This window comes from Bubalus kerabau, chromosome 9 (genome assembly GCF_029407905.1).
Source record: "Bubalus kerabau isolate K-KA32 ecotype Philippines breed swamp buffalo chromosome 9, PCC_UOA_SB_1v2, whole genome shotgun sequence".
NCBI classification, from domain to species: domain Eukaryota; kingdom Metazoa; phylum Chordata; class Mammalia; order Artiodactyla; family Bovidae; genus Bubalus; species Bubalus kerabau.
The window spans coordinates 96,261,213-96,283,254 of record NC_073632.1 but is presented as its reverse complement, the minus strand read 5'-3'; the positions used below and the strand labels follow the sequence as shown (position 1 = coordinate 96,283,254).

The window sequence follows — 22,042 nt, the reverse complement described above, 5'->3', positions numbered from 1 at the left end:
ATTACTACAAGTGTGCTGAAGTGAAGGACTATTTCTACTGCATTTCTGTCACGCGTCCAAGCACAGATGAGCAAAACATATTAGGAAAAGAAATGACACCTTTCCCAAGACAAAATGTTATTCATTGTCAACTACCGGTAAACAATGAACTAAAGTACTCTGTGACAATTTGTTGTTGTTTCGTCGCTAAGTCAGGTCCAAATCTGAGATCCCATGGACCGTAGTCCACCAGGGTCCTTTGTCCATGGGATTTGCCAGGCAAAAATACTAGAGTGGGTTGCTGTTTCCTTCTCAAGGGGAATCTTCCTGATCCAGGAATCAAACTGCACCTTCTGCTTGGCAGGCAGAGTCTTTTTACCACTGAGTCACCTGGAAAGTCCTTGTGACATTTTGGACTCATACTAAAAGAAGCTTACCATTTACTCAAAGGTCAAAGAGATTGCTTATGCAGAAAGAAGTCATAAAATTGATCCGTTTCTTGAGATCTAGAATCCTGTTGGACAGTATTATTGCCATTAGCCATGGGTTGAACCGTGAACTCCAAAGATCTTTGCTTAAAGAGGATTTGAATATGTATCGCTCATCCCAGGCATGGGCAGGATTTGGAAGGTTTTTTAAAAACCTTTTTAAACCTAATGATAAAAATGGGTAACCGTGGTTCACTTGGTTGTGTTTCCCATCACAATTGACTGAGGCCAACAGTTCAAAGTCCCTGGTTGCTTCTAAATATTCTGTTCTGCTCTGCAAGCCATGCGAACAGAAGAAAAACTCACAGATCTTTAAATAGATACCCAAAGCAGAAAACTGAAACTTTAGAAAAGTCAATCGAGTTATTTTGACACTGACCAAAATTGTTTGAAGCATTAAAAGATAAATAAAATCAAATCAGCCATTTAGCACTCTAGAGGAAAAAAATAGTGATGTGAAAAGTTTTCTTTAATGTGAAATTCAGCGTATTCACAGATTTGACATGCTCAGTCCACGCGATTCAGAGAAATTCTAAAAACTTCTGTATGGAAATCAGTGAAGGACGGATGGAAACCCATACACTTTCAACGCCCTGCAGCTGCACTCCGAGTCAAGTTCTCAAACAAATTCCTTTTCATTAGTGTAACTGGGAAAATATGTAAAACTCAAGAGCCCCTAAGATTCTTTTGGCATTTTTCCCTGAACAATTCCCAATACTTTTCATTTTGTCAGGCCGAGCAAATAAAGTGATGTGTAGGTGTAAATACCATGTGAAGTGTAGCTGATGAAATACAGATGATTCTGACGGAATAAAAAATACAAAAGTTTGAAGGATAGCTTTTAAAAACGAATTAATCTGTTTTGCATTTGGGTTATTAATAGTAGAAGATTTTTTTAATCCCACGGTTTTATATTTTAATCCCACTGTTGATATATTTAAATCACATTTGTACATGAATTCAAGTGTACAATAACAAATATTTGTTATTTAGGTCTATTGAAAAATTACTTGGGTATTTGAATTTTTCTAAAGCATGAGAAAAGACAGTATTCAGGGATAAAAGCAGGACACAAAACAGTATTTATGACATGACTTCAATGTGTAAAAAAAGATAGAAGCAGAGATAAAATTCTGGAAGAAAATGTAAAAATTTTGAATACTTCTGAGTAATGAGAGATTGTCTTCTCCTTTTAACTTTTCTTTACGCTAAATTTTTAGTCGATGGAACAAAGTAATTTTCAGATAAAAAAAAAATACCTTTCAGGAAAAGGAAAAAAATTCTCCACTTAATGGATGGGTAATTTTTTTCTAAAGAAGCTGCAACCATGTGTATAATGGCTTGATAATGTCACTTTTCCATCATTACCTGACCAAAATTAAAGATGATTTTATTTCAAATGACGTTTTCATTTTAGACTACAAATAAAATTACTGTCTTGCTGTTTTAAACTGATTTCTAACATGCAGCTATTAAAAGATTAGATAACAAAGGCAGTTTATACACTTAAGAAGATACCCCTTGTTGAGTTGGTGAGGGGAGTTTATTCCTTCCTGTCTTATAGAATGTAGTGAGGTATTTATTTTCTAAAAACCATCAAACTCTGTGACCGATGCATATATACATCTCAAAGTCCTACACTCATTTTTTAATGCAGGTGAAAGGAATACAATTGGATTTTCGTTCCTTCATAGGTCTGTAAGGGAATTTATATCACCGTTTCAGAAAAAGAACTGTTGATCTCTTGGGGTTAAATCTCTACTTGAGAATTCGGGTTTAATTTTCACTTCCATGTACAACGTAGCAGCCAGTCTTCTTCAGCTCAGTGACACACATAAGGGCCAGCAGAGTCAGTGCGGAACAACACTCTACTGGTTATGGGCCAACATGCAGCGACAATCCTAGATGGCCAGGCTGGTGGGCACTCTCCGGCATGTGGCTGGAGGCCTTGATGGTGTGACTTCAAGTTAGGAATCTGATAATGATACCACCAGAGGCTTTGTTTCAAGAAATATCAATTCTGTGTTCCCAGTGAGGGGCAGGGTCTTGTCTAGATTTGTGCTTTTATTTCCAATGCTGACAAGCTCAAAACAGAGCCACTCCATGTGGAAAATGGCTGCCTGATTCCTCCTTCATAAACTGAGACTGCATCCTCCTGAGTTTTCTTAATCCCTCCTCTCTTAAGCACGGTGAAAAAAACCAGCAAACCTGCCTACCAAGAGCACTTAAAGCCTGGGAGAAGGGATGACAAATATGTGGATAAGATGCTCAATTTGTTTTGGAAGTTCTTCATGTCTAATAGGGCTTCCCTAGTGACTCAGTTGGTAAAGAATCTGCCAGCAATGCAGCAGACCCGGGTTTGATCCCTGAGTTAGGAAGATCCCCTGGAGAAGGAAATGGCAACCCACTCCAGCATTCTTGCCTGGAGAATTCCATGAAAGAGGCTACAGTCCATGGGATCTCAAAGAGTTGAACACGACTGTGCAACTTTCGCTTTTCATGTCTAAGAGTTAATGTATTCATTGTAAACAAACTCGTTATCAAGCACACTTCCAGAAAAGCAACGATGACTAGATATTAACTCCAAAATCTTGGACCCAGGAGTCCCCCCAAGTCAGCTGGCTCCTTCCACAGATCTGCTCCAGAGGGTGCCTCCGATGGGGCCAACAGCTGCTGTCGAAGAGGTTTCCTGAAGCTCAGTTAAGGGGACATCAGGGTTGGGGTTCCTAGGTTGGAGAGGATCCCCTAGGATTGGGAATCTAGCTGTCGTGAGTCTGGAAGCCTGACAGGTTTAAGCCACAAAATCGAGGAGCTGCAGCAAGGTATGAATCCCTAAGAAAACACAGTCATTGAATGACTCTAGCCTTCCATCCCTTCAAGAAAACAACAACCAAAGAAGACTGAGAAGAGCACAAGGAGGTGGGAGGCTGAAGGAAGCAGAGGAAGAAAATAAAGAAATCACTCTTCCATTAAAGAGGTGATACTAAGGATGCTATCTTGCTTTATTTGTACTTTTATCTCTATTTGCAGGAATGAAAAATTGAGTTCATCTCCAGGAATTTTTTTCCTGAGAACATCATTGGATAAAAGTACAAAGATGCATGCCCATGGTTGTTAATTTCAGCGCTGTTTATAATGGCCAAAAATGGGAAACAATTTAAGACCCCGTCAACAGAGAACTGCTTAAATAAATTATGGGACATCTCTATGATATTTTCAGACCTTTTTTTCTGCCTCAACACACTCAAAGAATTAGAAACATGCTGTATTATCAGTGGCTGAGCCATAGCTGCACTTCTCAATGCTGGGAAGACTGTAAAATGGAACCCACCCTCATGCCAGGTACTTTTACCACCATTACCACCAGTCCCATCCCCCAGCACGCTGAAGAACCTGGATGTGAGCAGTAGCATGTCATGCAGTCATGCAAAAGGATAACAGAGCTCTACGCTGACTCACATGGAGACAGGTACACAACATACTGTTAATAATCTGCTTGCTTATAGAACAGCGTGTGCAGCATGACTGCATTTATGACGGACGGCATCTGTGTCAAGACGGTCTCAAATGTGAACAGCTGTTTATACTTTCTTGTTTATAACTTTCTGTATTTTTCAAATTTTACAAGTATGCATGATTTTTATAACCAGAAAAAGAGAGCACTTACATGAATAATTAGATATGTAAAAAAACAACTCAACTATGAGTCAAGTCCAGTTATAACAGAAATGTCTCTTCCTGTTAATAAATAAGGCTTTGTGCCCCAAACCTTGGCCTATATATCATTAGTAAGTCAATGCAATGACATTTCAAGACAACAAAGGAATTTATATGGTCTCCTGATGTTCCCTCAGGTCACATTAAATAAATATTTGAAATCCCTTGTTTTCTATTGTTCTTCAGCTGGTGAATGTATTATTTTTTTTTTAAAGAGGCAAGATAAAGCCAATACTCCTTCTCAAGAAAACCACGCATTTGCCTTTTATAAAATGAGTGACATAAATGTAAACAACCCAACATTAATTCTGAAATGCAAGAAAGAGAAATGAGTTTTTATAATGCAAAATCATAAATATTAAGGTTACTAACTGAAAAATCTGACATCTCACACAAGTATCTGTTCATTTTTCAATGTTATTTCTAAGGAGAAACCCCAAAAGCACACTGTTCAGCTCAAAATATTTTTACTTTCAATTCTTACTTTGATTTTAATCATGAAAAGCAAAATGAAAAATTCAAGGCAGAACTAGGGTGATCAAAACACAATATGAGAAACAGAAAGCCAAGCCCTGGATTAGGAACTCATTACACTTTACATTCTGTGGAGGGGGCTCATTTGGTTTGCACTGAAAATAAAAACTTATCTCACATCAAATGAAGGAGTACCAAGTGAAATGGATAAAATAATGTCAAGTTGGAGAAGAGGATGGATTGGAGGGGTGTGGTGATATAAATAGGGCACAGAGTTTTACAAACGTGAATTCTTAGTGACAGAGATTTAAAAAATAGCTCTTACCCAGCAACCAAGACGTATTTTCCATCTGCTTGATCCTTTAACCTTTCCAGCAAGGACAAACGTACTTTGGCTTTGCTTTTGCCATAGATTTCAATTTCATCTGCAAGCAATCCTATCTCCTTGGCAAGGATCTCCACAGCTTTTGGAGTCTGTGCTCTTGAAATCTCGATATCACTGGGTGGGGGGAATAGAAGAGGTAAGAGAGTCTGCTCAGCTTAGGTGGTTGCTGCTAGTGTAGAAAACATCCACCCACCACGCCAACAATTAAATCAAATGCCTTGTGGTCCTCTTCGCCAAGTAGGATTATGTGCAACTGCTAACAATTAAAGTACATGAGAAAACAGTACATTCCTTTTAGACAGAGAAACAACTCCAAAACTCATAATTCTAAACTTCTGCCCAGGTATAAGGATACACCTCTGTCATAGGAAAGGAGACGGCATATTACAATGTGCCCAAAGGCCACCCTTAAAGATAATACCATGATTAGAGCACAGGGTCTTCTATGGGTCATCGCTGAATTCTTCAACCAGGAATACAGGGCTTATTGCATAATGCTTTCCTACTGGGCTAGCCACATGTGTCTCTTGGCAATTCAAATATGTGGAAATGCTCTTGTGTTTCATCTGTGTCCATACTTTTCCTATCGCTTCCCTAGTTCAAGTCCAAAACTGCATTTCAAAATATTTCATTAATTACATAACTGTCGGTAAATGGAGCTAGTGCCCTGAAGCTCAACTTCAGAGACAGGAAATTTTAGGAACTCCGGAGTGTCGCTGGGCAAACAATGATGCACACGTTGTCGCTCATCTCAACAGGAATGCTACGGAAATCAGCATGTGCTCAGCTTCTCAGAAGGCTCCTGAGCTCAGCTGCTTCTCTTATCGGGAGTTTGTCCAATCCACCTGTCTGTGACTTAGTCTGGGGGGCTGACGTCTGATGGTGCAGCTGTCTCCTGATTGGTCCTGGAGCCCCAATTCTGGGGCACAGCGGTCTCTCCATTGGCAGGCTCTATTTTTTTCTGTTGCTACTGCAGACAATCTACTCTCAGTCCTCATATTATCTCGTGTTCTCCTCTATGACCCGTGAAATCTGACCTTTGTGCAAGAAGTCACAATAAAGCTACTTCCAACACACACTTGAGCTGGAGAGGGGGAAGGGTGTCTTGGCCGGGATGTGGGTGGAGCTCTGTGACTGCAGCAAGGTAGGTTGCTCAGACAGTAAAGAATCTGCCCACAGTACAGGAGAACCAGGTTTGAGCCCTGAGTGGGGAAGATCTCCTGGAGAAGGATATGGCAACCCACTGCAGTATTTTTGCCTGGAGAATTCCATGGATAGAGGAGCCTGGTGGGCTAGAGTCCATGGGGTCACCAAGAGTCAGACATGACCGAGTGACTACACACACATCTAACCTCTCCTCCAGATCCCTTTTTCCTTTCCGGTTCTCCTCCCTGCTTTACTGTCCATGGTCCCACTTCATTTTACCCTCCTGGCTATACCTTTTTTTCTGTCTCTCTCCTCCCACAACCTCCTAAATTGAATAGGCTACTCTTGGAATATCTCCCAGGTTTTCTCTTCACTAGCTGAAGAGTGACGGTGACATCATTCTGATTTTCTGAGTGATTTATAAACTACTCAGCCTGACTTTCTTTCCCCAGTGGCTCTAGAAGTCAGATTTGCTTAAGCAATTTAAGGGCTTTTCCCCTCCAAGTGGATTTATTTGGATTTGTACAAAGACTTTGGTACACAATTTGGCCGAGTTCTTCTCAATTTTTTTTCTAAGCTCTCTGAGAACAGAATTTATTCATTGACTTCTAAAAATGAAGGTGTGATAACAAAATAAGTAATCAAGAAATATTTTATGAAACAGCACGAATATAGGGATGATTATGACAAAGAACATTCCTTGGAATTTAGGTATTAATGAACCAGATGACTAAAATGTTTAGTCTATTTGAGGAGTGAAAACATAGCTTGGAGGGTTTCACCAGCCTGGTGGGTATAATCGAATCATAGTGGTTGGCTGTGACCCAAGGAAACAGGTCAGTTCTGAAAAGCAACTGGTTATCAAGTGAAAAATGAGTCAGTTCCTGGTGGTGTTATCGCTTATGTTCTGTGTATTCCAAGATGGCAGGCAGGATCACCTGTTTAATCGCTGGCCTTAAGGGTGCCCCTGCAGGAAGGGGGTTGGGCCAATTCAGTAATAGAGGGGCAACCATAGGGGATTCACTATGAGGCTGGAAAATGCATCTGTCATCTATCTGGCTGAGATAGCTTATCTAATGAACTGTTCTAAAATCACATGCTGAGACTGTCCCGCAGTTTGCATTTCCAAATTCATACAGAGGGAATATGTAGCTTTCACTTCATTAACTATCACTCAAGAAAATATCCATCTGGACTGTCCCAGAGTGTCCTATCAGAGAGCAGATACCATCATGTTCTGAACAAAGCGGAGCTACACTCCCACGTGGAATAGTGATTGGTTTGGTTGGTCATTTACCCCCAATAAATAAACCTACAAGGCCCTTCAGACCAAGCTGACTGTGTGTGTTGGGCATCTCTGACACTGAAAAGCATATTCCAAAAAGTACCATATTTTGTCAAATCTAAGGTACCATTATTTTAAGAAAAAACACTACCACTGAACACAAGATACATCTTTGATAGGACGGTGCATGCTGATTTCAGAGGTATTAAAAAAATCTACATCTTAGAATTGATAGAATATGGTAAACATGCTCACTATTATTTAATTTTGGAGGAATTAAAGGACAGAAAAAACAGTGCAGCAATTTGATTAGAGAACGCTATCTACCATCAAAGCTGTAAGACCATGAGTTTTGCCCCCATCCGATGGATAACTTTGGGTATCTAAGGTGAGCTGATGTCATAAACAAATACCTTGGTACAGGGGACAGAGGCTGAAGTTTCAAGCAGTGAAGTCTCCATCTGCGGTGCTGCTGCTCACGGAGCCATCTCCTTCCACTGCTGACCATGTTCTTTAATAGGGGTAGGAAGGAAAGGGTGTTAGACAAGTAAAAGCTGATGGCTTACGTATCTACACTATGAAAATACCAAGCATCATTCAGGGATACTGTGTCATGGAAAGGAACAAAAGTTGCAAAATAATCCAAGTGGGAGGAGTAATTTTACTCACATGTAATTAAATGTGTAAGTTTTTCTTAAAAAAAGAAAATGTGAGATCCAAGTACTATTTTAAAAACTTTGTATTCATTAACTCAAAAATTCTCAAATAACTGGGTCAGACAAACCTGAATCCGCAGAGCAGCAGCAAGGAGACTCACATCTTCGGCGATGGGACTAATACCATGGACACCAGAAGAAACGCATGCAGCCTTCCCTGGGGAAAGAAAAAATACTTTCAGCATAATGTCATCTGTAGCCTACTGTTTTTTCCCTGTAAAATGCCAGGATGATGAATGACGTTCTCATTTTCAACCAAGGAAGTAAGCATGTCATGGCACAGCTACAGGTAGTAGGTCACCAGCTGGGTCCTGGCATAGCCTTGGGGCTCCCAATTGGGCCACAGATTTAGAGTTTGACTGGATTAAAATCTTGCCTCTATCTCTTACTGGCAATTGTGACTTTGGGCTTGTTAATTAATGTTGTTCAACCTTACAGAGTTTTGTGAGAACTGAATGTGATATGGTATGTAAAGTGCCTGGCACATTATATGGATATTTAAACAATACATCTAAAGTCAAAGCAATTCCATGTATGATTCAGTTCAGTTCAGTCGCTCAGTTGTGTCCGACTCTTTGTGACCCCATGAATTGCAGCACGCCAGGCCTCCCTGTCCATCACCAGCTCCAGAAGTTTACTCAAACTCATGTCCATCGAGTCAGTGATGCCATCCAGCCATCTCATCCTCTGTCGTCCCCTTCTCATCCTGCCCCCAATCCCTCCAGGTATCAGGGTCTTTTTCAATGAGTCAACTCTTTGCATGAGGTGGCCAAAGTATCGGAGTTTCAGCTTTAGCATCAGTCCTTCCAATGAACACCCAGGACTGATCTCCTTTAGGATGGACTGGTTGGATCTCCTTGCAGCGCAAGGGACTCTCAAGAGTCTTCTCCAACACCACAGTTCAAAAGCATCAATTCTTTGGCGCTCAGCTTTCTTCACAGTCCAACTCTCACATCCATACATGACCACAGGAAAAACCATAGCCTTGACTAGACGGACCTTTGTTGGCAAAGTAATGTCTCTGCTTTTTAATATGCTATCTAAGTTGGTCAAGAACAAAAAGGAAGATATAAATGCCTATAGGATAAGCCCAGGTAAAGTGCTGTGTGACAGATCAGGCTTTGTAAAATCCTTGTCCTAAAAGTGACAGAGCCGGGCTCAGAGGTAAAGAATCTGTGTGCCAAGTGCAGGAGACACAGGTTCAATCCGTGGTCCCAGAAGATCCCACACGCCATGCGTGAAGCAACTAAACCCATTTTCCACAACAACTGAGCCTGTGCTCCAGAGCCCTGGAACCACAACTGCTGCAGCCCATGCGCCCTAGAGCCCGTGCTCTGCAACAAGGGAAGCCACCACAATAAGGTGCTCGCTCTTTGCAACTACAGAGTAGTCCCCACTTGCTGCAATTAGAGGGAAGCCTGCATAGCAACAAAGACCCAGCACAGCCCAAATGAAATAAATAAATGAAATTATTAAAAACAAACAAACAAAAAAGACAGAGCCGATTCTCCATCAAAGCTGAGAGATGAGGATTTCCTTCAATGATCCAGTGGCTAAGACTCTGAGCTCCCAATGCAGGGGGCCCAGGTTCAATCCCTGGTCAGGAAGTAGATCCCGTATGCCATAACCAAGAGTTCGCGTGCCCCAACTAAAGATCCCAAGTGCTGCAACCAAATAAAATGTTTTTAAAAAAACGGAGACATTATATTTTAGGATATTAAGTTTGAGGATTACCTGGATTTCAAAATACAGAGAAGCATTTTATAAGAATTCTACTGTGGTTGGCACTTAGGAAGTCTGTGAAATGTAAACAGACATGTAAAAATGCTTTAGTCTATGCTGTTAACAGTAAACTTTTTGAAGTAAGAGACGATCACTCTACTCTTAAATTTATCCATTTTCCTGACAGTCCTTTGCAAGAAAGAGCACATAACACGTAAGTGTTTGTGATGTTCTCTTGTCAAATGTATTAAGGGTGTTAGAAAATCATATCCCTCATGTATTGTTTAAAGAGATTAGCAACACTTCAGTTTTATACATCATACTTAGGCAAAAGCCAAGAGTCTAGAGAATGAGAAAGACCTGTTTTGTTGGAACCACTAGAGATCTGATCTAAAGGTCTTATCCAACCCCTGTGGAAAAGAAATATGCTTCCCTCATTCTTACCTCTACCTTTAAATGATGGGGAAATGAGAAAAAGTTGCATTCAACTTATAAATGGATGTTCCAGGAGTCTAATTAGGAATACCCATGTGAATGAAGATTACTTCACCTATAGAATTACACAGTGCACAATTTCACACTCTTAGCTACTGTCTAGCATACAATATGGAGAAGGAAATGGCAACCTACTCCAGTGTTCTTGCCCAGAGAATCCCAGGGATGGGGGAGCCTGGTGGGCTGCCATCTATGGGGTTGCACAGAGTCGGACACGACTGAAGCGACTTAGCAGCAGCAGCAGCAGCAGCATACAATAGAACGCAGCTAAAATCAAGTAAGAGTTTAAAAGACAACACAAAAGACACGTATATCTCAAACTTTAGAAGACTCTTGTAGGAACCAACATTTCTCATTTTAAAGAAAGTTATCTGAATTTTAGTAATGCTTTAGTGTATTATTTGCTTTTCCTTCTACTATATTCCAGCCAATAAAATGAAGTATAATTTTTAAATGGGAAAAAAATCTAAGATGGATATCTCAAGTTGACTGAGTCAGAAGCTCTTTTTTTCTTTCCTATGGTATACTTCCAACCTTTTATATCAAAACCACTGGGCTGCTTTTGTAGCAGGAATCAGTGCAATCTTAAAATGGAATGGACAGTTCTGAATCTGGAGAAACTGAAGCAATTAAGATGGTAACTCGGGGAATCTAGAATACATGGTTAATAAATTTCTTGGAGACCCAAAACAGGAAATCATTACCTCACCACCCCCGCTGCCTATGTTGAGGCCAGGCCCCACCCGGAGGGCTGTCCACACTCGTAAGTCCAGCAGGGCTCTCAAACCAAATGGCTCTTTTCATTTCCCACTAACACTCCTCATTAACTCACAGCTCCTTCCTCCAGGGACAAGTCAGTGAATCCCTTTAAAAGATGGCCTTTCACTTACCATTTTTCTTACAGTAACCAAACTTGCCACAATGAGAAAATTTAAGGCTAAGGTGTTATAATAGTTTCCTTGGAAATCAGAAGGTCCCTTTTCAAGCAGGAGCTGCTTTGGGACTCTTAGCAACTCTAATTAGCCTGAGTCCTGGGATGTAGCCCCCTGACTCCACTCTATAGAATCACGTTTGCTTCAAATGATGCTCTCTCTGAACTACTCTGACCCATTAAGTTTCTATTTTGACACTCTTCTCTGGGCCCCAGATTAGTATCTCTTTTATCTCATTTGGTACATCAGAAACTAAGTCTGAATATTAGGTACACAGTGGTTTTTGCTGAGGATGAATTTTGACCCTTAGCATGCAGAGCATTACAAAATCAGAGCCCATTTCTTTCATTTGAAATAATGTTTTAGAAAATAAAATTCTTGTACCTAGACAACTGAACCCTGCTATGGTCCTGTTTTCAATCTAAACATGAGACTCATGCCACAGAAGAGGGACCCAATCCAACAAGTTAGGTGTAATTGTTTTCCAAGCACTGCCTCTGGGCTATCAGCCATCATGAAAATCTCTCTGGGGATTACGTATTCAATAAAATGCCCCTATAGAATTACCTCATCATAAATCACCCCATCCCATCTATTTTTACAAGGGGGGGGAAGGGGAACCCTGTACCATTAAGATGACCAGGAAAATTTCATTATAAAGCCCTGCCTTCACCCAGTCATAAGTATATTAAACATTCTTTTTCTCTTAAGTTGAAATAAAAGCAACTTTCTCTTTAATAATGCTTGAGAAAGGTCTTTGCTTGCTTCAAGTGGAAAATTATATATAAAAGAGGGAAAAAGCCTTTCTTCAATTTATTCAGAGATTAAATTCTCATACTAATCAAAGTTGTTAAAACAAAAACTTCTGACTACTGAGAAATGAAATGCTATTATAAATAGTGCCGACTGGAAAACGTTCATCTGTTTAATCAGCATAGTATTTTTTCATCTTTGCCTCTGCCTCGTCAGCCCTGTTTTTTTTTTAGTGGAGAACAAGTTTAAGGAAATGTCTTTTTATCTGAAACTAACTTAAAACTGTAACCATAGGATAATTCTGAATCCATTTTTAGTCACTCATTCAACACAGTATTTACTAAGCCCTTCCAATGTGTCAGCTAATATTCTGGGCACTCAAAAATCAATAAAAGTTCTACTATTGGACCAGATAAACTAAAAATAAACTGCAATCTGTCTACATACAGAATCTTTTTTTTTTCCCCCCTAAAGAGAATTGTTACACCAAACTTTAATGTTTTTAAAATACCTTAAAAAAAATAATGGTCTTAAAAAAAGAAACACATTAAAAATAGGGCACCATTTCAACCGTAAAACATACGCCAACCTTCATGTAATTGTAGGGCCCACAGGATTGCAAAAGAACACTGAAGTCAACTCTCCTATCTCCAACCAGGGTTGTGCCAAAATCACCCTAAACACAAAAACTCTAATTAAAAAACAGCAAGTAAACACTGTAGCAGGGAAGCATGCCTTAAAAAAATAACAGTAAAGTCATAACTGACTTTCCTGATCCCACTATAGGATTCTGAGCAAATGGCATTGGTGGTATGGTGGTGAGCAGAGTTGCCTTCCAGAACAGTGCACGTACGCTGTGAATGGACTAAGCATTTTTTCTTTTCAGGAAAAAAAGTTACATCCACAAACTACATATATTTCAAAGAATTGAGTAAAGAATTGAGCATGCTTTCTATTTATTAAAAAAAGCCATTGATTCCATTTCATATTATACTGTACCTCTAATTGCTTCATTCATGTGTGTGTTTGTGAGCTGAGTACATGAGCATTCTGAAATTCCTGAGCATCTTCCCTTCAAAACACCCCAAACCACCTTGCGCCCTTCAGCTCCAAGGGGCTTTTAATCTGATTGGTCAATTCTGGGAGGAATTACATTTCCTAAAGAGGAAGGTGCATTATTTCTCTTTTTGAAGAAATAGGTAAATGAATTTCAGTAAAACTTTTAGCATATTCCTTTCTTTTCTATTAAGTTTAATGCTTTTTTAGTGGAAAAATGTAAAATGGTCATCCCAAGGTGACTGAATCAGAAGTTCTATTTATTTTCTCCTTGATACTATTCTCTATGTCACTCTGTGTTGCGAGGCTGCCTAAGCTTCAAGGTCTAGAACGCCTGTACTAGTAGAGACTTCTACTCCTTTTGGTTCAAGTTTTGACCAGCTTTGGGGGAAAAGAAAAAAAGACACCATCCTCTTGGACAGCTCAGTACAGCCCTGCATTCCCACCCCATGTTGAAATTGAGAGCCACAGGCAACAAGGAAGGAAGGTTCTGTCTTCCTCTGCCATTGTCTCTTGCATACACAGGTCATGGGACTTGAGAGGGTGGGCTGGGTATGGTCCAAAGCTTTCATAGCCTGAGTGTCTTTCTGTGAATAAGAAAAAGGTCCGCCCGCTGGATCAGCTCCTACTGGCCCCCTGGGTGGGCATCCTGGCTCTGACACAGCTTCATCTACCCTGAGAGTGACCTGATGTGATCCAGGACGTTCCTGGATCCCTGAGCAAATACCATCAAATATCAACACCCATCCCAGGACCTCTTCCGTTTCTAAGGGTGACTTTCCCAGCATTCTGAATTGACTCTGGGGCTCCAAGAAGTGCTTGAGGGGTCACTGCAAAGGGAAATTATGAACACAGGGGAGCTGGTCTCCATTCCCCTCCCTCTGGCAGCTGTGTTTTCATCTACTTTTATGTGTTGAAGTTCACCTAAGATTGCTTTAGGAGAAAGCATTCTGCTGTTTTAGAAAGACTGTGAGAAATACTATTCCTAGTTTACCTCACACATGTACAAACTGCCTGCTGTAGGTCACAACTGACTTGTCTGCTCGATGCTAGAGGACAGCAGGGGGCATTTCAATGAGGGGGGAGGCGGGGAGGTGGCTGCTACCGCAACTGGCATCTTGGTCGCTCTTTGCCCAACAATATGGTTCCAATATAAGTAACTGAAAAGGCGGTCATCTTAACTGTGTTCCTATGTTGACAGTGACCATCATTTCAGGAACATACTCTTTCCGAATAAGGTGAACCTTGCTCATAGCAATCTCGCCTGTTTTGATCGTGGCCTGGCACCAATCTGAAGCCATTTACCTGATAGAAAGTCATGCGAACAGTTGAAAACAGTAGTTCCCGGCTGAATCCAAGAAAGGGGAATCTCTTCTGGCTTGGGTGAGCCCAAGACCACAATATCAGCCTCCTGTAGCTAGAAAGAAAAAAAGAAATACCACACGTGTTTTTAACTGTAGCATAAAGATGTGCCGATCAGCATCAAATGCCTTCCATGTAGCAGATGACAATCACAGTTTCAGATTGTCAGCTCCTCACTGATGTACTGACGGAATCACTTTACTAACAAACGAACTAAGTGCAAACTGAGCATGATTATCATACCCTGGAAAGGAAGCTTGAAAAATTTCTTCCAGGTAGTCACTCCAGCATATAAACTGCATGCTGAGTCACTTAAGTCGTGTTCGACTCTTTGCAACCCCATGGAGTATAGCCCACCAGGCTTCTTGGTCCATGGGATTCTCCAGGCATGAATACTGAAGTAGGCTGCCATTCATTTCTCTGGAGGATCTTCCTGACCCAGGGATCAAACCTGTGTCTCCCGCATTGCAAATGGATTCTTTCACCACTGAGCCACCAGGGCAGCCCCAGCATAAATACTGTGTGTATTTTTATCACCGTCACATTTTCACCACTAACTGGAATACTGAGAAAAAGGCTGAAGTCAAGGAAACTGCACCGCTGGGAGGAGGAGATGGTACTCGGCGCAGGGTAACACAGGCAGCATCCTGACTTAGGACAGAGAGAGAGCTGGTCTAGAAAAAAAATCTCATTTTCCTTGAGGTCCTGGTTATAGTGTCTTGTCAAACTGCTTGGCTTTGTTTTGTTTTCTTAAAGAAAAAGGCTGGAATGCAACCCCTTCTACAAAAGACATGTCTGCCCTGTTTGTATTTTGATAACACAGCGCTGGAGGAACATGTCTGGTAGGACAGTTCTGAAGAAGGGTGAAACGTTAGCTCTGGCGTCAACAAAAGAATGACCACCTATTCCAGTACCAAGTAAGCACCTGATGACTTCAAACGGGATCCATATGTGGAAGGACTGAGTTGAAGAAGGAATCCCAGACCCGCGGGGAAAATAGTGACAATTAAGCATGTCAGATCTTAAATACATGAGGTGAGTGTTATTGCTGCTGCTGCTGCTGCTAAGTCACTTCAGTCGTGTCCGACTCTGTGCGACCCCATAGACGGCAGCCCACCAGGCTCCGCTGTCCCTGGGATTCTCCAGGCAAGAACACTGGAGTGGGTTGCCATTTCCTTCTCCAATGCATGAAAGTGAAAAGTGAAAGTGAAGTCGCTCAGTCGTGTCCGACCCTTAGCAACCCCATGGACTGCAGCCCACCAGGCTCCTCTGTCCATGGGAGTTTCCAGGCAAGAGTACTGGAGTGGGGTGCCATTGCCTTCTCCGGTGAGTGTCATTATGCCCATTTAATTGACAAGTAAACTGAGACTGAGGAGTTCAAGAATCTCAGTTGGATATCCCGTCTTCCCAGTGGCCCAGGCTTGGATTCTATACTGCTGAGGCAGAAAGAGGGAGACTGACTGCCCTCCACTTTCCAGTACTTGACAACCCTTCCATCATTGCTTTTGCCAGACTTCAACGCCCTGCAACTGATGGCAGACTCTTCAGAATCAAACAGACAGGAACGGAAGACAAAACACAAAAACACCCCCACTGCCACTACCCTCACACATCCATCCAAAAGCCCAGGAAGTGAGCCGGCTGCAGGGGTCCTCTTCCGCTTTCAGCCTGGACATGCAGATTGCTGAGAGGTACAGGCAGGACCAGGCCAGTGTCCCAGTGCTTCAGTGCCCAAACAGCATTACAGACTCGGCTAAGGACTGTGTAACACTGGGCAAGAGGCTGCCTCAGCTAGAGTCTTAGGAATCTTGCAAGCAAAACAGCCAAGATCTAGAGCAGCTCTGAGCTCCCTTGATAAAGAAGCAGGGTGAAAATTTAAACGCACATCTTGTCAAGAGCCAACAAAGCCAATCCTTACAAATTAACATCCCAGAAACACTCGTCAATCCGATCATGCAAATCATGCTCATGCTTAGTTGCTCAGCTCTGTCTGACTCTTTGTGACCCCACTGACGGTAGCCCGCCAGACTCCTCTGTCCATGGGATTTTTCTGGCAAGAATACAGGAGAGGGTTGCCATTTCTTTCTCCAGGGGATCTTCCTGACCCAGGAGTTGAACCAGCATCTCCCGTCTCCTGCACTGTAGGCAGATTCTTTACTCACTGAGCCATCGGGGAAGCCCAATCACACAAAGAGGGCGCAGCAATTGACTGAGTACCATGAAGGAGCCCAAATGCTTTTCAGTTTTTAAGGTGCTCACTGTTTTTCAGCATTACCCTTTATTAAGGCACAGGAATGAGTCGGTATTAACCACATTCAAAAAGAGGTCCCTACTGGAAAAACCACAACAGTGTAAACACAAATTAAGAGGCTTACACTCAATATTATCAGCAAGGAGATCAAACCCATCAATCCTAAAAGAAATCAGTGCTCAATATTCATTGGAAGGACTGATGCTAAAGCTGAAGCTCCAATACTTTGGCCACCTGATGCAAAGAACTGACTCATTAGAAAAGACCCTGACGCTGGGAAAGATTGAAGGCAGGAGGAGAAGGAAACGACAGAGGATGAGATGGTTAGGTGGCATCACCGACTTGATGGACATGAGTTTGAGCAAGCTCCGGGAGTTGGTGATGGACAGGGAAGCCTCACGTTACAGTCCATGGGGTTGCAAAGAGTCATACATGACTGAGCCAGTGAACTGAACTGAGTGTGTTATGATCACATGGGTTCTCAACAGATGGAGCTGAAAAGTGGCTAGACTTCTAGGTGCTTTTATTTTTAGGGGAAAAATGTGTCCTTATGGAAAGAGGATTTTTAAATGTCTGATAAGAAAACATATGGGATCCCTAGGTGGAACTAGTGGTAAAGAATCTGCTTGCCAATGTAGGAGATACAAGAGACGCAGGTTTGATCCCTGGATCAGGAAGGTCCCCTGGAGTAGGAAATGACAACCTGCTCCAATATACTTGCCTGGAAAATTTCATGGACAAAGAAGCCTGGCAGGCTACAGTCCACAGGGCCGCAGAGAGTTGGACACAGCTGAGTGACTAAGCAGCAGCAAGAAAATTGCTGCTGCTTGGATTCAATATTGAGTCCCTTTACCACTGCAGACAGTCAACCACAGTAAGACTCGAGAGTAATGCAAATTGTTTAACACCTGTTGTAAGTGATCAGCAGACAAGAAATGCCATTTCCACGTTCAACGGTGGCAAAAACAGAACATGTTAAACTATCTACAGGAAAGGAGTTAATATGGACAAGACTGCAATGCTCATTTTGGAAAAAGCAAGGATCACAGGTTCACTCGAGTCCCCTAAGAGCGCTTAGTTTCCTACACGTGGTATCTTCGATACAACCTGTTCTTTTCATTACCTATAAATCTCAGAAATCTCATGCCGACCCCTTAACTGCATACCTAGACTCAACTCGAAAGTGGGCTGTGTGAATAAGCAACTGGAGGACAGTCAATCCCCAGAGAAAAGACAAAAATCTCCTCCCACAGTCATGATTGCAATGGAGATGCTAATTTTTTCTGGAAAGGAAAAGTGCTAGATGCTTAAATCAATAAATAAGCCACAGAGGCCCAGGCAAGGTTTTTTTAATGAGCTACAATTCAAGGAGAATTATCATCTCACTGGCTGTTTCTACTTTCCTCCTCCCTAATGGGAAGGACCTCGGCCAAAGCCTGGCTTGAAACTTTACTCATAACAAAATATTGCCTTCTCTGCTGAGGCCTGAGTGGAAGCAGCTTAGAGTATACCGCCCACTCCCCAGGCGGAAGACCAAATGTTAAAACAATCGCCAGACACAGATATGCAGGCATTTAGTGTGGACCACGTGGGAATGCTGGAGGGTTTAGATACCATGAAAACTATTTTTCTTGAAGTTTTTCTTTTCGGGGGGGGTGGAAGTAGGGGTGAGAAGTCTCAGAATATGGAGGGGGAGATAGAGGACGGATAGGAGAGAGAGGACTCGCAATGTTAGGCTGCTACTGCTGAGTCGCTTCAGTCGTGTCCGACTCTGTGCGACCCCATAGACGGCAGCCCACCAGGCTCTCCTGTCCTTGGGATTCTCCAGGCAAGAACACTGGAGTGGGTTGCCATTTCCTTCTCCAATGTTATAAGAAAACATCATAGTTTTGTACTCAGCAAAGGAAATGCATTTTTAAAATGGAAACTACAGGAAAGACAGCCACACATTCCCGGTCAGATGAGAGGAATTTATCTTCTGCTATCAACGATTTTATAAGGGCATATATGAACCTCAGGTATGGGGTTTGTATGCATACAGAAAGCTGGGATAGGTTTTAAAAGAAGAATCATGATTGAACTACCTGAGACCTAACAAACCTGCTTCTACATCCTTCAAATGTTATGGACAGAGTTCTGAAAACAAAGTTCAAAATGAAGAACATCACTTTTGAAAAAATCAGCTGGTGCTCTCTCCAGCCAACGACATGCTTCTGAATTTACACTGACTGGAGAGAATGAAAGAGACCCAGGATTCTTCAGTGAATGGACTCATTCACCTGCCATCTCCACTTGGGTAGTCCACTTGGGGCAGACACTGAGGTTGCTGAGCATCAGAAAATAAAGATCCCAGACTACAAGATATGAGAGCTAGGATCTTCCTGATGAAGGGACAGGACAAACCACTGAACTATAGAAAAGAAACACTCTATTTCTATGTATTTTGCCCATACAGTTGGTAAAATACTTAAAAAACCGGCGAATGTTTAACATCCGGCAGGCCGCATGCAATGGCCTGGCAGCTGTCACAGTTAAGCACAGGGTGGGGTCCCCAGGGAAGGAGGGGTCCCAGGGAGGGAGGGTGGGAGGTGATCTGGCCCTTGTTCTTTCACTTTCAATGAACTGGGACACTGTGGTTCATGCGAGCTGGTTGAGAGGCTTTATACATCACACCATGTTCTGCACAAGAGCCTTCACAGTGCTCGGTGATGACAGTGGGTGTCTGTGAACTCTCATGGGGCCTGGAGGCCCCGTGGCTGTCTCACGGCAAAGTCCTAACGAGAGTGAGGTGTTTTTCCTTTTTATGAAAAGCCACTTTCTTTCAATAAAGGCCGAATTCTTGAATTTGCTGGCCTTTTCTTGACAACAGATAAGCAGCTGTCAGGCTGGGCTACCCTGGCTGCCCTTGCTGCATCCACTGTGTTTCAGGACGATGATGCTGGAGGCTGGATTGAGAAGGGCTGGGGGAGCTGAGGGGGAAAGCATGGTACAAGCAGCAGGCAGAGGACACCTCTGTAGGAAGCTGGATGTCTGGAACCAAGAAAGGAAAGGAGGATGGGGAAGCAGGGTAGGATTTGCCAGCATCAGAGATGTAGTTAAAGGCTGAGGCTTGGATAAGATCTCCGAGGGAAAGAACGGGAAGAAAAAGGTGTCTAAGGCATCCCTCAGAACTCATCTTAAATGACAAAGGAAGAGGAAGAAATGACAGGACTCTGGCCATGTCTGGTCTTCCTGACCCAGGAGTCAGGGGAGGAGCACTGGGTTGTCTCAAGCAGCCTCAGGGGAAAGGGTGTTGTCGACCAGTTCCAAATGATGCCCAATGGCTAAGCAAGCCAAAAGCCATTAGGAACCTTTCAGTGACTTTATTATAGAAGTGGGCATAGGCAACCATGCTTGGGCAAAATCTGCCCTCTGAGTCCAGTGTGTTCCCTCCCTATGGAGATTTCACTGAGCCAGTGAGCAGTGGCGTGCTTGAGGGCTCAGTCATGTCCGACCCTTTGCAACCCCAGAGACTGTAGCCTGCCAGGCTCCTCTGTCCATCTGTCCATGGGATTTCCCTGGCAAGAACACTGTAGTGGGTTGCCATTTCCTCCTCCAGGGGATCTTCCTGACCCTCGGGTCAAACCCCAAAGGGTTAATAAATAAATAACCTTCCTTTTTCTCAAAAATTCATGTCTTACCTTATCATTTAACATACTTACTGTTCAATATATGAGAAGAGAGTATCAAAGACAGTCAGTTGTGTCCCAAATGATAGAAAAGACAGTTAATCCCTCTTCGAGTTTACTTGATTCTCACATAAATTACGATGCATGATAAAAGGAAAACGCAACCTCAAATCCAGTAATGGACATACTTTTTGAAGGATTCATCCAGAAAAATTCCCTTTCTCACACCCTAGGAAGAAATAAAACTAAAAAGCCTTACTCCTCAGCCTTACTTTTTAGTTTTACTTCTTCCTAGGGTGTGAGAAAGGGAATTTTTCTGGATGAATGTCAAAGTATGTCCATTACTGGATTTGAGGTTGCGTTTTCCTTTTATCATCCATCGTAATTTATGTGAGAATCAAGTAAACTTGAAGAGGGATTAACTGTCTTTTCTATCATTTGGGACACAAAAAAGTAAGGCTGAGAAAGAGAGAGCGTGTGCTCACAGCTGTGTGTGTGTATTTGTGATGAGAGATAATCTGATATGATAGAGACACAGAAGCATAGCACAAAAATGTGTAAGAGCTCAAGTTATGGTTCCCAGATCCACAGGAAGTGAGCCTCGCTTCAGAGGCAGAAGAGCCTTGTGATCTATGCTTATTCTGCGTTGTTAATGCGAACTGACAGTGGGTAATTCAGCACTGCATTTCCTGCCACACTTGCGCTTTCTGATTCTGAACCTTGGGATGCACATTAACAGATTCCTGCATGCCACTTCCCTGGAGTAACTCTCTGGCCTCAGCTGCCTCCTCTGAGAAGTGAAGAAACTGCACTTAGAGAGGAACTGAGGTGCAGAGGGAAGAGCCAGCAGGGGGCGTTTTCAAGACCTGGATTCAAGTCCAGGCTGTGCTCTTGTCATCGATGACCAGGGTCAAGGCACTGCACATAACACCTTATTTTCAGGGTGTGACGCTAATAAGAAAATACATGAAAAGGCTTTGAAAAATGAAATCTGTACACAAACGTAAGACGTTCTATCATTACAGACTAACTGCGTGCGTGTGTGCTAAGTCGCTTCAGTTGTGTCCGACTCTGCGACTCTATGGACTGTGGCCTTTGGGGCTCCTCTGTCCATGGGATTCTCCAGGCAAGAACACTGGAGTGGGTTGCCATGTCCTCCTCCAGGGGATCTTCCCAACCCAGGGATCGAACCCAAGTCTCTTAAATCTCCTGCATTGGCAGGTGGGTTCTTTACCACTAGGGCCACTTGGGAAGACTCATAGACTATGCAAAGACCTACCCATTGGAGTATTCTAATTCTACACCCTTAGGAAGCATTTATGCTGGAAGAGTGAAAGATGGAGCCAGGCTCTGCTGATGGTGTCGACAGGCAAGCAAGGATGATCCACAGGCAGACACGAGGTGATGCCACTGGCCTGTTCCCTGCAGAGACACAGCCTGGAGCCCTTGTCCTTTTATGCAACACATGCCTTGAACCATCTGAGACTTAACAAGCCCCCTCCGGATCTTATGCCAAGTTTCAATAGATTCTCTCACTGATCCTTTTCTCAACACTGCTAAATATAAATGGCCTAATTTGGGGGCTTTTCAAAAGTTCTGTTCACCGTCTTCTC

The 22,042-nt window shown here is 42.5% G+C and overlaps 1 protein-coding gene across 6 annotated transcripts in view; it reads right to left on the bottom strand.

The window, feature by feature from the left end:
• The window catches only part of MTHFD1L (methylenetetrahydrofolate dehydrogenase (NADP+ dependent) 1 like), a 181,159-nt gene that overhangs the window by 134,572 nt on the left and 24,545 nt on the right, over window positions 1–22,042 (bottom strand). For 5 of the 6 annotated variants that reach the window (XM_055535959.1, XM_055535962.1, XM_055535961.1 and 2 more), the window contains exons 8-11: window positions 14,454–14,565; window positions 8,259–8,347; window positions 7,888–7,985; window positions 4,984–5,157 (exon numbers count right to left, since the gene is read on the bottom strand). In XM_055535959.1, the coding sequence (XP_055391934.1) occupies window positions 4,984–5,157; window positions 7,888–7,985; window positions 8,259–8,347; window positions 14,454–14,565 (473 nt within the window). Of the gene's footprint in view, window positions 1–2,120; window positions 3,300–4,983; window positions 5,158–7,887; window positions 7,986–8,258; window positions 8,348–14,453; window positions 14,566–22,042 lie in introns of those variants that run through there. The other variant, XM_055535964.1, reaches the window with a different exon arrangement.